The following is a 14,129-nucleotide window of genomic DNA, read 5'->3' as shown; positions in this document are numbered from 1 at the left end:
GGAGGGGGCGGGGGGGAAATAGGTTACCAACCACCGTAACTTACATTAAGTCAACAATTATAATGCAATGCTAAACAAAAGAAGTGAAACTGTTGATTGAAAATGAAATATCAATTAAAGGAATATGCCGCCCGCGGCGGGGGCGGTAGCGTTGACATTGATGCCATATCACTATTGACTTACAAGACTTTAAACTACTAAACTTAAAATCTCCAATACCAAGGGTATCAAATATATTTCAGTGACTAGAAGGAGGAAGAGGGTTACATGTTTCCCTATGCCCTCTCAAAATTGTAGTTGATAGTGTGGTTATGTTCACTTTAATTCTTAAGCTACACAGCACCTAGGCATAAAAATGGGGATATTGATTAATTAATTAATTTATTTATACATTTGTCACATGCCCACCACAGCTACGGGCTTTGGCGGTGGGCACGACACTTATGGAAAAAGACAATATACATATATAAAAAAGGGACAAAATACAAATAACAGTTACAAAATAACATAAGTACAAAGGTCAAAAACAAAATGGTCACTGTAAATACGTGGAAAACCCCTCCCATTTTTACCAAAAGCAAGCAAGCGCTACCTAAGTGGAATCCACAACAGGTAGGCACATTCGCAATCAGCCAACTTACAGAAGGTGATGTGCCACATACTTACAGAGACCAACACGAAACAATAACAAAATACAGAAAAACAATAAACAAGTATAATAAAGAGATAAATACGAACTTAATATAATAATAAATCATAATAAAACTAATATGATGATAAAAAATCAATAATGAGAAATAAAAGAATCTTCCCCTGGACAGATAAGACCGAAACTCTACTCCCTGTTGAGAGGCCGCCCCCTCCTTCCCCCAGCTTCCTTGCCCAGGGTGCACGGTCCTACCTGGAAAAATTATGGCTAAGAATGATTAATATACAACTAAAATACTATAATAATGAAGCTACACAAAAAAAAAATTAATAAAATAAATACTTCATGTGAAGAGCAGAACTCGGAGTACAGCCATGTGTCGCCATGTGAATAACACGTGCGTAACCACAATGATAATACTGAAGAGGACAAACATAACAAACATAAAAGAATAAATGTACAGTAGTATGTAGCAGGTTTTGGAGTTTTTAATCACTGTTAAGTGGTATAAAATAATAAATACAGTGAAAAATAATAATAATCACTTTTCACTTTTTTCACTTCTACGTTCAGCGAGTCTCTCCAAAAAAAAAAAAAAAGTGTATTTTCACTCTCACAGCGAGTCTCTCCACAAACAAAGTTGAGGGTGGTCAGTGTTGCTTGGCAAGTTAACTGATGTGCACTACTGACTGTGTAGTAGTGGTGGCAGTGGCAACCCCATCAGGGTTGAACGAAAGATTCTCTGTTCCACAAACCACCTCGGAGGGTTGTGGCACAGCTGGCATGGTTGTCTCCACCTGCAACATGATGGATGCCAGATACAGGCTGAACTTAGTTGGCCAACCAGCTGTGATCTATGTAGTTCTGCAAATTAATCTAATTGCAACAGGAACATTAGGCCCAGCTATATCAATCAATATTATTGGTGAGTGTGAGTGTGGGTGTGGGTGTGGGTGTGGGTGTGGGTGTGGGTGTGGGTGTGGGTGTGGGTGTGGGTGTGGGTGTGGGTGTGGGTGTGGGTGTGGGTGTGGGTGTGAGTATGAGTGTGGGTGTAGTGTAGGTGTGTGTGTGTGTGTGTGTGATCAGTATTTTGATGGATCCTACAGTTTAGCCACAATGGACCTGCAAAGAAAGGTCTGCACCAACTTTAGAAATGTGTTGCCATTTAAATTTTTTTCGGGGTCGAAAATTGGAATTGTTAACTTTTTGGAACTTTCCCATTGGTTACAGGTATAGAGCAAAATGCCTGCAAAATTTTTCAATATTATTTTATAGCTCATTTTGAAGTGGTTTAGATAATGTCTAAATCAATAATTCAGTGAGTAAGAGAGTCACACTTAGGGTTGTAAATGTTATTAGATTATTCCTATTGAGCAGGCTGTAAGGGGAAGTCAGCGGACATTTGAATTTTCCTCTGCATTGTGACCTCGCTACCGGGTAGGGGAATTTCCTTACCCCTTCCTCCATGGTCGAAGATCTCTTTCTCTCCTTTCCTTTTTGCAAATCCCTACCCCTCCGTGCTTGCACTCTTCATGTGAAGGTGAATTTACTGTAACCTGTTCAAGTAGTAAAGAACAAGGTAATATGTATTAAAAAAACTCTCAGCTTTGGTACGAATTGTTTGGGTTCTCATGTGTGTGTGGACTGCACTGAATTAAGTACTTTATGATTTCATTAAGTTTCATTAAATTATACAAAATTATGTTTCGAACTGCCCTTGGAAATCTATTTTTGATTGCTTTGCTTGGTTGTCTGCAAGACATGGATAATGGGGACTTGTTCGTTCTACTAGCTTGTTTGGAATGCTGCTAGAGGAGTTAACTCATTTCTTAATATGCTAGATTTTTCTTCGTTATTTGTTACAGAGGTAAACTGATAAGAAAAAAGCTTAAGGATTGATGTGAGCATGGATTGTATTGTCATGCAAGGCGCTTCGGTAACTGTTGCTAGCATGGGTCATGCTTCGACTAAGCCACATGAGTTCACATGCAACTGCAATCTTGGTACACCCCTGTAGGAAATTTAGCTGGGGACATTGGGTACACATAACATTTTTGTGCCTTTTTCTTATACTGCCTTGAGGGCTGGTATGATTTTAAATGGTCCTTATGCATAGACTACTTTTTTTGGCCTTTAAGAGCACTTTTGTAATGTAGCTGTGGAAATTTTCTGTAGTTTCTGTGTACATCTGTACTGTACATTGCAGCTGATCATGCAGAACATCATAAAATTGTGCGAGTATACAGTCTTCAGTTAGTGGCCCAGATTTATATGACACAAAATGCACAGATATTCATGTGCGTAGCAATACACAATTTCATTTTGTAATTTTATGAATGGGTAGATTTGTAATAGTGTTTATCCTTGGCCCAATGGTTCATGTTGATAAATGAAATATAAGCATTTAGTCTTTTGTAATGCTTAATATGCATACTGTAACTTATATAGATTCATTATAGATTTAATCAGTATTAAAGTATTATCAGGATTGATTGTATTGGAACAAAGAGTATTAGAGAGTTTGTACCTGGTAAATGCCTATAACTGGTAACTTCATTATTAGCATTGTACGCTTTTGTAATGCTTACATTGCATATTATGATGTATAATTACTAATGTGTGATCGTGAATTGTGTAACTTGATGATTGATTTATCAGACAACATTTTCAGGTTGATTGCACTGGCTTAGGCCTGTTATGTTATGGTACTTTTCAACTTCTTTATTACGCTTGCCCTTTGGCTGTTCATGGACCTGAGTTAATTTTTTGGAAAATATAGAAATTTTGAATATATATACACACACACACACATACATATATATATATATATACACTCACTCTCTCTCTCTCTCTCACACACACACTCTCACACTCACACACACATTTATATATATAAGTTTAGGAAGGTTATTTTAATTTTACTTTAATTATTTTCGGTATTTAGAGAATCCTTTTTTCTGTCAACTCAAGGCGATGAAAACACGAGCCAAATATTACTTTCAAACAAAAAATTTAAGAAAGGGTATTTCTTAGTAGATACATTGGGATGCAATTAAAATATAGAAACATTTCTACATTTCATTAAAGCTATCAATATTTAACTATTTAAAATTAAATATTTTTGACATAATTGTACAAGCAATAGCTCTTAACGGTGTATTCAAGTACAATACACAAAACACGTATTAACGTTTTACAATTTTTCAAACTTTAAACTGAACATTAAATCAATGTACCTGTACCCTTATTAAAATAAATTTAAAAAATGTTTATTCAGTAACCAAATAAAAAAAACTATACCAAATTATTATTTTTTAAATGAACCATGGCAATGATATTGTAATTAAATGATCACAGATTATTAACACATTTTTAATCCATCTAATTCAATGGTTTAAGTTCCTAGCCACTCATGGTGTCCACACAGTTCCAAAATAAATTTTCCCTGAGTAATTCTTTTTTAAGTAATTACCTACATTTTGCTATTTTCAAACAGAAATTAAGTTATTCCAGTCTTCACCTTTCTCTATAGCTGGCACTGTCAAAATAAACCTTTCATATGCCATTTTATAGCGTGTGGGAGACTGGCGCATGAGATTTTTTCCCTCAAATTACTATCACTAGAGAATTACCATGACTTTTCAAGGATTTAAAGTAAATTCCCTGACATTCCCTGACCACTTTCAACTTCCCTGACTTATATATGATTTTTTTTTCCCAACTTTCCAGAATGTGGAGAGCCAAAAGCCCTGGGTTCGATTCCCAGAGGGGTTAGGGTATTTTTCACTTGAAGGAAATTCGTTTCCGGGTCCAAGATGGGATGTTTTGTTATCCCTTCGCCTCCATACTGCAAAAGGCAATTGTACACCACACAGCAGAATCACCCTGCCACGAAAAACGTAGGTGCGCTGTGGCTTCAAGCACCACTGCATTACCCAGGCTCACCGTGCTCAGTGTAGAGCATCAAGGAAACACCATCAACTACAGAAGGGTGACTGTGGGAAACAAACTCACGGCACCGGTAGTGGCCACGTCGTAAGGCGGGGGCCTCTCGAGACGAATGTGGCAAGTGTCGTCGTAGCTGGGAGGCGGGCTGCGCAGTCTGGTCAGTACGTGCTGCTGGATGAACGAGATGCTGTGTCTCGCGTCTGCACCGTGAGCCAACTGCGACTGGTCAGTTACTGAATCGTCCCTCCTTGTACACCTCGTGTTCCTGCACACAAACAATAGCCATCACCAACAAAGCTTTGTCACACTTCTCTTCTAATAATGATACTGCAGGACAATGCAGCTGTTCTTCAATTAAACAGCGGATTCTGGTCTAACGATTACAATATCGTCACACTAAAATTCTATTTCATTTTAGATCCTTTCATAGACTCATTTTAAACTGCTTTACATAGTTCTTACAACTAAAATTTAAATGTACTAGAAATAAGATATTACAGCATTTTTAACACATTTTGGATTACAAATAAAAATAAATTATAAATTACTTTTGAAAATGAGGACTTTCTGACAAATAGGGGTTAAAGCTGTGTAAGTACAATGTTGCTAAATTACTTATGTGTTATTTTAAGTCTCAAGTTTTATCAGCCTTTGAAAGTTGGCTGCCCTATTCATCTCGCTGCGTGGTTTAAAGCAGGTGGCGGTCGTGTCGAGAACTACCAGCTGCAATGCGAGATGGGTGAAATGGTGCCAGCGACTACTGCCTGCACCACCATTCCCGTGACATCTGCCTACTATCAAGCAACGTTCTGACGTCTCGTGTCTACAGTTACAGGCAAGATTAGAAATATTTGTGCCTTGAACAATTTGGGAGGTCTTTTGCGAGAGCCCTATATTACATCCGGAGCTTACAGAGCATCATTTGCACACTTCTACTGAGGAGACCAAAATAATAAGTATAACAATAATTAATATCCATGATAGCTATTAAGTGGCATCATAAAAACTGTAGCAAATCTTAAGATTAAAAAAGAAAGTTGTGATCATACACTAGGTACTATGTGCTGAAAGAACAAAGCTATATATTCACCGGTAATAACTGTGCCAGAACAGAGTCACGGCTGCCAACATCGCAACAGCAGCTGCTGCAGTCAGCACGATTTTAGTTCCAGTGATTTCACTCTTCATTATCTGCATCTGTACACTGGGGACAAACAAAATCACCTACTATTGACATGCTTTAAAATAATTAAAATAGAAAGTATAAAATGTTCTTAGGATTCTAAAACTGATAGAATATTTGCCTTGCGGCTAAATTTTGTGACACCTGCGTGGGTATGGCTGTGCCTGTCTCCAACACTATTTGTTCATCGTAAAAAAATGAATTAATTAATGTATCATTCTTAACACATGATGAACACAGGATTAAATTTACAGCCTTGTGTATTAAATTGGAAGTGAAAATGAATTATGGTTAGAGGCCTGGTACAGAGTTGCGGTCCAGAAATTAAGCGACACTGTACTACAGTGTTGTTTTGTAAAATAAATTCCAAGTTGATTTACACTTTTTTTGATGTACATCCTCTGTAGCATTGAGTCAAATCAGCAACTTACCTTCAACAGAAGGTTAAGTAAAATACAAACTATAAAGTATGAAAATATAAGAAAACGGTTGAGGCACAAACATACATAATTTACGTACCTGCATTTTGTAACACACTCACAGTGTTGGCCAACATAGCATGGCCAAAACTTATCTCTACTGCCAAAAGAGTAATTATATGTTCTACGAACATCTGAAATAAAATAAACAAAACAACATTTAAAAAATTCCAAAAGAATTGATACGTGCTAAAGCAAGATAATAAAGTGCACCAGTAAAAAATAAGCATAAATTTAAAAAAAAAAATTGGTATAAAAAAAAGAAGAAAGGATTTAGCTGCAGAAATGGAAAATGAGTAAAAAACAATACTCAGTACGTACACATGAAGGAAGTGAAACTTGTTTGGCAATTCAAACCTCGACTCTTAAATATAAATTAATGGGTAAAACAGAAGAGAGAAAAGAGAGAAAGAAGACCATTTTCTAAATACATATTACTCACTGTTGAAATACTCCATACAGAAAAACTGTGCGTGTTACTGTTACTTTAAACAATTCTTCCATTTGGAATATGACAAATCTCTGAATGAAATATGAAATAATAACAAGTAGCGTTATCACTGCAGGAAATGCAGGGTCTGTCTCAACAGCACTCTCTACACTGCTGGTTGAACAAGGAGGAATGCGAGCACGCTGGATAACTATATCTATTTTCTGAAACAAGTGCATGCACACACTCTCTGTCTTATTATTTCGTTCATCTATATCTCTCGTTTCTATTTTTTTGGGCTGGGGACAAATCATGACATAAAGAGAAGAATAAAATTGAACTCCACAACTTATATAGCATAATCCTCTCTTTATATCTCTTTGGCCAAGTACCTATTCTGTCCTTTTCGAGTCAGAAATGTTTCACAACATTGTTTCACGAAAACATTGCATTAAAATTTGGCCTTTAAATTTTACTCTCATCGCGCCCAAAGAAGTTTCACTTCAAAAACACATGGATAAAAGTAAAGGAAGTACACAAAAACTAAACCTACACCCAGGAGGAGAGAAATGGGCAAATGTTCACAATGACAAATAAAACAAAACAGGCAGTAGAGACAGAATAAGAAAAAGTTTCTTAAGCCCAGAATGACTCTCATTGACATCAGCCACATTTCCCATTTGTGAAAGATCTGCGGTTAGACTCTGCTGGGACTCGAACCCGGAGCACCTTGGCTGGAGGCGAGCGATCCTACATCGACCACTGTGCTTGTACCATAACAGATGAAGACGGAGGAATGGTGTAGAAATAAGAAGCAATGGTAGCAGTGGACTGCCAAAATATTAACAGACAGCATAAATAGTAACAGTAGCAGTATTAAAATGTTGAAAAAATATATATTGTGAAGATAAAAGCAATAACTATAGAAACGTAGGAATTGCACATAAATACAACAATCATTTGAGAAAGAAGTAAAAAGTTGCAAAACTATAAAACACCAAAATTTTAGTTATAAAAACATGTTAGAAGAACATAAAAAAAATTATAAAATGTATGGACAGAAAAGAAAGGCAAACGAACCAGTACAGGCTTGGTGACTCAAGGTCTACCATTGGTTTGCTACTGTGTTACAATGGCGAGAAGCAAGAAACCAGGAGAGATCTAGTTGTGGTAATCCTGGGTGTGAAGAAGACACTTGACAGCATAAGGTGATGATGAGAATGGCGATCTGTTCAGTTACAGATGGGATGGCAGTAAAACAAATAATGTTAAGTAAGTATGATTCCTCATTTATTTTATAATTTGTAAAATATAATGCTGCCAAAAATTTTTTTTAATATACTAAACCAGTTGACCAAATATAACACAATTTGCTGGTGTTTCTGAATGCCTCTGGATTTAAAATAGCTCTAATCACAAACTATGGTTTCTATAACATTGTTTTCAATAAAGTTGTGAGTTCAAGCATATAGGCTTGTGTGAATATCAGTTTTTTAGTTTTAATTGAATATGAATATCATGTTATTCATGAATACGAATATTGATATTGAATAGTAAGAATTGTAATTCCACTAAAAATATTTTTGTCATATATAACAAATACATATTGAAAGAAAACGTAAATGTGTAGTGTAGTTGCTTCTGGGAAATTAGATTAATACTAAAGTGAAAGGTTTTTAGGCTACATTTACTATAAGTAAAATTTTGTTGTAATATTCAAATTTTGAAAGGAAAATATAAATAATTATTTTAAATGGTAATCAAAATAGGTTCTGCAAAATAAAATATTTAAATAAACAGTGCAAAGCGAATATGTAAGGCAATTGCAGTATGTGTGAAGAAACTTCAAGAGGGTGGATTTAAAAAGAATGTACAGTGAGCAGATTACATAGTTAAATATGACGTAGGTCTGAAATAAAATTTAAAACTTGTTCTTTAATATGTTTCACTATATGAAAATAAATCATTATTTATATCAACATATACTAATATTTTTGGATTATAATTATTGGTTTGTTTTAACTAAAAGTTTAGAAACACAGTAGCTGTTTAGAATGTTCCTTTCTTTTTCTGTCCAGTGTATGTAGGCTTGGTAAGAGGTGAAGTTTTCTTCCTCCTCTTAGTGTACTTGTTTTAGGCCACTCCTGACAAGATAACTGCCTGAGCGGTTACTGCACTAGGCGTGTGAGTGTGGGCCTGTATCCAGAGGTGCCCCCCCCCAAACACTATGACTCACCCCCCCCCCCCCCTAACCTAATGATACGCTTCCCCCCCCCCCCCCCGAATTTTTTTATGCCATTTTCTCAATGATTTACTCAATTATTTTATAATATTATACTTTTTTAGTATTATATTTTATCACATTTTGCATTAATTAAAACTGATTTTCTAATAACAATTTTGGTCATATCAGGTAATATTTCCATCCTGAACCGACAGATGCCAAACTGCTTTTGTTGAGGAAAGTGAGGGGTTGCCAATTTGATTTACAAGATCCCTTTCAATTATCAAAGCACCAGAAACGTATTTTCACACTAGAAGCTATAATTATGTAAATAATATATACATTTTTCTCATCTTTTAACCACCCCCCCCCCCCCTGAAATTTTAATGACGCAGTCTGCATTGTTACCCCCCTTGTGGGCACCCCTGCTGTATCTGGTGGTCGTTCACTGTGTATTACCCAACAGAAAAACATTGTCGTTGGTTGTTAGGCTTTAGGAGTCTTTGCTGTGAGTATGTGACCAGATGTTTTCCACAAGATTTATACAATATTTTTATCTTCGCCGCCCTGTACTGAACGAAACTAATCACAGAGCTGGCATGCTGTGTTTCTCCCCTCTGATCTGAAAACTGCCAACTTTAACACCCGCGCAAAGTTTTTATTTTTACAGACACGTATTTATCCTTACCAGTATGCCCTCAGTTCTGATCTATTTTTAACGACCTACGGACTCTCTTCTCCGTAAAATACTTTAGCTGATGATGTGGGTGATAGTAATGGTTACGAATTACTGTATTAAATCCGGCTTTACTATATTAGTCTTCCCAAAATTTACCTGGCCAGATGTAGCAAAAAAAAAAAAAAAAACTCCACGTAAATAACCCCAAAACATTATTAAAATCCTATTGAAATTTTGTCACCGCCCAGAGAGAAAATCTTATGTTGTCCCAAAAATTTTCCGGACTTTCGAGATCCTGTACAGCCATGTTCATAAACGACTAAATATTCTTATTTTAAAGTGTAAGTATTTGAAATCAAATTGAATTTGTTTTGACATTCAAAAATTCCAATATTCGCACAGGCCTAAGCATAACTCAATGTTATACATAAGCATGTATGATGGCAATGCGGGATGTGCGATCGGAAGAGAGATGAAACAAAGGAACGGAGCGATGGAAGGAAGTGCACCCGACCCTCCACAGGCGCGAGGGAGGCAGGCACTCACTCAAGCAGGCTCGACAGACACGCCAGTACGGCTGCATCGTCTCCAGGTCCGTGCAGTTCCTGCAGTGACACGTGCCTGCACGGCACACCAAGACCGGCCCGCAGCCCCAGTCCTGCACGCTGCTGCAGCGAGACCCCTCCAGCACGGACCGCGCCTCTTCGCCGAGGAATGATCCTTCAACACACCAGCGAGGGAGGAGTCAAACAGCACTTGCGAATTGGGTGCAAGGACCTACGAAACATCTGATGACAAACGTCTCATCACTACGGACAAACTATCATGGCAATTTGCGATAAAACGGGTAGCTACAACAATGAAATGTGAGTCAATACTGTCGCCCTACCGGTCCCTGCTACGATGTTGCCGTCGCTGAGGGCGCCAACTAGCCTAAGTTTAGACCCTGTGGGCCAGTTCACAGGTAGAGCGGAGATCCTCGGGGTCGTGACGTCGCCACGTGGCTGGCAGGGAGCTGGATCGGTAGAGGTGGTGGTCCGGTGAGGGTGGAGCTGCTCAGTTCCTGGCGGAACTGTTCACTTGCGAAGTGAGACACACAACTTGCCTGGTCCAGGTCTGAAGCTCGACTGCCGCGTTCCGCATCGCTGCGCGTCACCCGGAGCCCGCTTCCCGCAAAAACGTCCCAAGCGCAGCAGGACTCCTCAAGCCGCGAACTACTCCCCCCACCCTGGTGAGGCGACGAGGGAACATAACGACCTGTGCGAGCGAAGGGAGCACTTGGAACGACGTCAATACAATATATAAGACTAAAATGCTGGTTAATACACACTGTAAAATGACAATGCAAATTAATACACAATGTAACCGACAATGCACATAAATTAATGAAATAAAACATTATTTACACAAAACTTTACTCAAACTATCCAAATATTATTACTTAACATCAAAAATAAATGGATGCCATTGTTTTTTGGTATGTTATTTCGCAATAAAATGTACAGACCAAGTGTTATTTTAAAGATTGTGTTTACCAGTTGATACTATATTACATATTACCTTAATTTTACATAATGATTCTGATGTGTACTTATAATACACAAATGCTTGCTAATTATTTTTTTTTTTACTTTTTCCTTAGAAATTTTTATTGTATTATTTGTTGATTCACCATCTTCATAAATGAACAGGAAAAAAAAATACCAAAATTTGCATGTTAAATTTATCTAACAATAAAACCATAAAATCTTGTCTGTACTTAATATCTTTTGAAGCATAAACCATTAATTTTACTTAATATAAATAAACCTCTGATGGACAAAGGCATTATTATGCCCTTAATGTAATATTTACACACTTGTTCACCAAGATGCATTATTATGGGGTAGCCAGTAAAAAAAAAAGGCATTTCAATTAATACTTTGTACAAGCAAACTTAATGTGATCAAAAGCAAAACTAAATAACCATAAAATTTCCCACTGCATTCAAAGAAGCTAGAGATATTTTCATTATTAGTTGATACAAACACCACTCATGAAAGTATTTAGAACTGTAACAAAATTACAAAATCCCTAAACTTGAGAATAAAGCAAGTGTGTCAACACCAGTAAAATCATGTTACAGACTTATCAAGCAAACTTTAGAATAATTATATTATACGTAGAATCAAAATCTGGCTTATTTTAAAGAAAATTATTTTTAATAACTATTAAGGAAGAAATATCATTTGAAAAATTTCAAGAAACATTTTATCTTGCCTGTTATATATTGTACTCTCATTATGAACAAACAGAATTATAGGACTATGTACAAATAATTAATGTGACAAGAAAATTTGTAAGCATTTTTGCTTAATGTTTCTTTTAGAATAATACTTCTCACAAAAATTAATAATACTGTTTGGAAGTGTTTTCTGCAAAGCTGAACTGCCATTAAAATAAAATAAAAATACTTTGGATAGTTTTCTAAATCTCAATAATTGTAGCTCTAGATTTAAGAAGTAAAAAATTGCTATGCACATACAGAGAAATGTTCACACTGGTCAATACAATAACATAATTCAAAAGGAAATGCCTGGGTGCTCGAGTCTTCACTTACCATTATTCTCAGCACAGCCGCCCAACACATTTACCAACGCAAGTGAAAACCACCAAACTTTCATTCTTGTGCTGTGCGTTCAAACAACAATTATATAATAAAATACTAATTGTTTCAAGCAAACTGGAGTGATGGCCATTTGATAAGATAACACAAATTATTCTGTGAACTTGAAATTAGATTAATATGGTCAAACAAACTGAAAAAGAAAAAGCTAACACTACAGATTTTAAATGAAAGGAAAAAAAAAATAGCTTTAACAACAATTTAAATACTCAAATACATTTTTTTAATTTTAAAAATTAGGAAATTGGCTGGGACAAAGTATTACAAACAAGAGTGATATGCTAAAGTTCAGATACTCAGATAAAAAAAAAAGTTACAGTGAAGATTTTGAAACAGATAATCACCTAATAAATCGTCTGGGGAAAAAGATAAGCATAAATTATAAATTAGATACCTCTCAAACTACATTGACCCTAACTCATAATTTATCATTCATCTCTGGAAATAACTACAGCAAGAAAAATGTTATGAAATACCTTGCAATACTCTGAAGCCTAAGCTCATGACAGCTTGGTCAAACAAGTGTTTAAAATTATTACTAAAAATGAAGAAAAAACAATTTAAAAAATGGTTCACCAATAACTGTAAAATTTCTAGCAGAATCATGTAGGTTCAGAAATATCTGCAGCATCACTCCAGTTCATGACTTCAGTTGAGAAATTATTTAAAAGTGCAACCATGAAGATTAATAAACACATTTGATCTTATGACTACTAAGAATATATTCCAATGCATCTTTCACCACTTCACTTCGTTGGTGCTTCCTAGATTTTTTAATTAACACATTTCACTCACGATGCAAGAGTTGTAATATCTGCAGTAGTGAAACGTGGCTACATTCAAGTTCTCCAATGGTCACTGTTGTGATATTCTGCAATCTTAACATTTCTTCTCATCAGCCTCAAGATGGAATACTTGTACAAAATTATTTCAAGGTCTTGTTCCACTACGGTAACTTATCTGAATGTAACAGGAAATGCAGTTTTCAACAGCACCAATGATGCCAAAAATCTATGCTACACACTTTCTTCCTGTGGTTTCTCTTGAAAGTTTGATGTTGCACTGCAAACCACTATTTCATCTTAAGGCTGCGCTTCACCCATCATGCTTGATTTTTGATAATTTTACAAAACTTTTCTGCACAACTAGAAAATTTTCAACAAAAATACTTTAATTGAAAATAATTTTTAACAACTTTTTCTTATACAACCAGGACTCTGCTGGCCGTCGGCTGTCGCGGAGACCGGGCGGCCACAATCCCTTCCCACCCCCCAGCGAGAGAGGTGTGTGTCGCCTGGCCATTAGCGGCCTGTCAATCACGGCCTTCCCCTGCTCCCCGCATCCCCTGCGGGAGCCCTGGAGCGCGGGCCCGGGCATGGCCTGGTATTTACCAACACGCCACCGCCAAGATGTCTGGAGAGTTCTGGGGTCGTCGCCTCGGGGGATGGGCGGGACTTGCGCATCCGGTCAGGGATACTATTGTCTTCAAACGCGGCATCTGGGTGTTTCCACGCCTGGCCAGGGATGCTTGTGACATTAACACGCCGCTTCTGGATGCTTCCACGCCTAGCCTCAGCAGGAATAAAAGGGCTCCAGTCAACGAGTGGAGAGAGAAGAGTAGAGTTAGGAGTCTCCCCCTCGGGGAGAGATACTGGCGATACCAGAGCGATCAGCGAGAGTGTGAGGGCAAGTCGTCCCTCAGGGAAAGATACGAGCCGGGTGCGACAGGCTACAGTTCGGAGCAGTGTTGTGATATTGGTGAGTGGTGCGAGGTAGTGATCGAGGACTGTGGTGTGTGGACTGACTGACAGAACAGCAGACCACTGGCGAGCCCAGCTCTAGTGGGCAGATTTAATGTCTGACTGGTCAGTG

The 14,129-nt window shown here is 37.2% G+C and overlaps 1 protein-coding gene across 1 annotated transcript; it reads right to left on the bottom strand.

The window, feature by feature from the left end:
* Window positions 1–1,117: 1,117 nt before the first annotated feature.
* LOC134533876 (uncharacterized) lies at window positions 1,118–12,359 on the bottom strand. Its single transcript, XM_063371605.1, has 6 exons — window positions 12,192–12,359; window positions 10,139–10,312; window positions 6,300–6,393; window positions 5,688–5,801; window positions 4,664–4,862; window positions 1,118–1,446 (listed from the first exon to the last, which is right to left on the bottom strand). Exons 1-6 carry the CDS (start codon window positions 12,253–12,255, stop codon window positions 1,318–1,320), a joined length of 774 nt encoding a protein of 257 aa, XP_063227675.1. The 5' UTR covers window positions 12,256–12,359; the 3' UTR covers window positions 1,118–1,317.
* Between the last annotated feature and the right edge of the window lie 1,770 nt (window positions 12,360–14,129).

This window comes from Bacillus rossius, chromosome 7 (genome assembly GCF_032445375.1).
Source record: "Bacillus rossius redtenbacheri isolate Brsri chromosome 7, Brsri_v3, whole genome shotgun sequence".
Classification (NCBI taxonomy): domain Eukaryota; kingdom Metazoa; phylum Arthropoda; class Insecta; order Phasmatodea; family Bacillidae; genus Bacillus; species Bacillus rossius.
Note: the sequence above shows the minus strand (reverse complement) of the source record. Positions and strands in the feature narration are given on the sequence as shown.

What these genes read in the sequence shown, in the direction of transcription:
- LOC134533876 (XM_063371605.1), bottom strand. Translation starts at nt 12,255, where the DNA reads ATGAAAGTTTGGTGGTTTTCACTTGCGTTGGTAAATGTGTTGGGCGGC. An exon ending in CGGCTGTGCTGAGAATAATG is followed by an intron (nt 10,313 to 12,191) that starts GTAAGTGAAGAC and finishes GGTGTGTTGAAG; the next exon opens with GATCATTCCTCGGCGAAGAG. An exon ending in GAGTGTGTTACAAAATGCAG is followed by an intron (nt 5,802 to 6,299) that starts GTACGTAAATTA and finishes GTTTGTCCCCAG; the next exon opens with TGTACAGATGCAGATAATGA.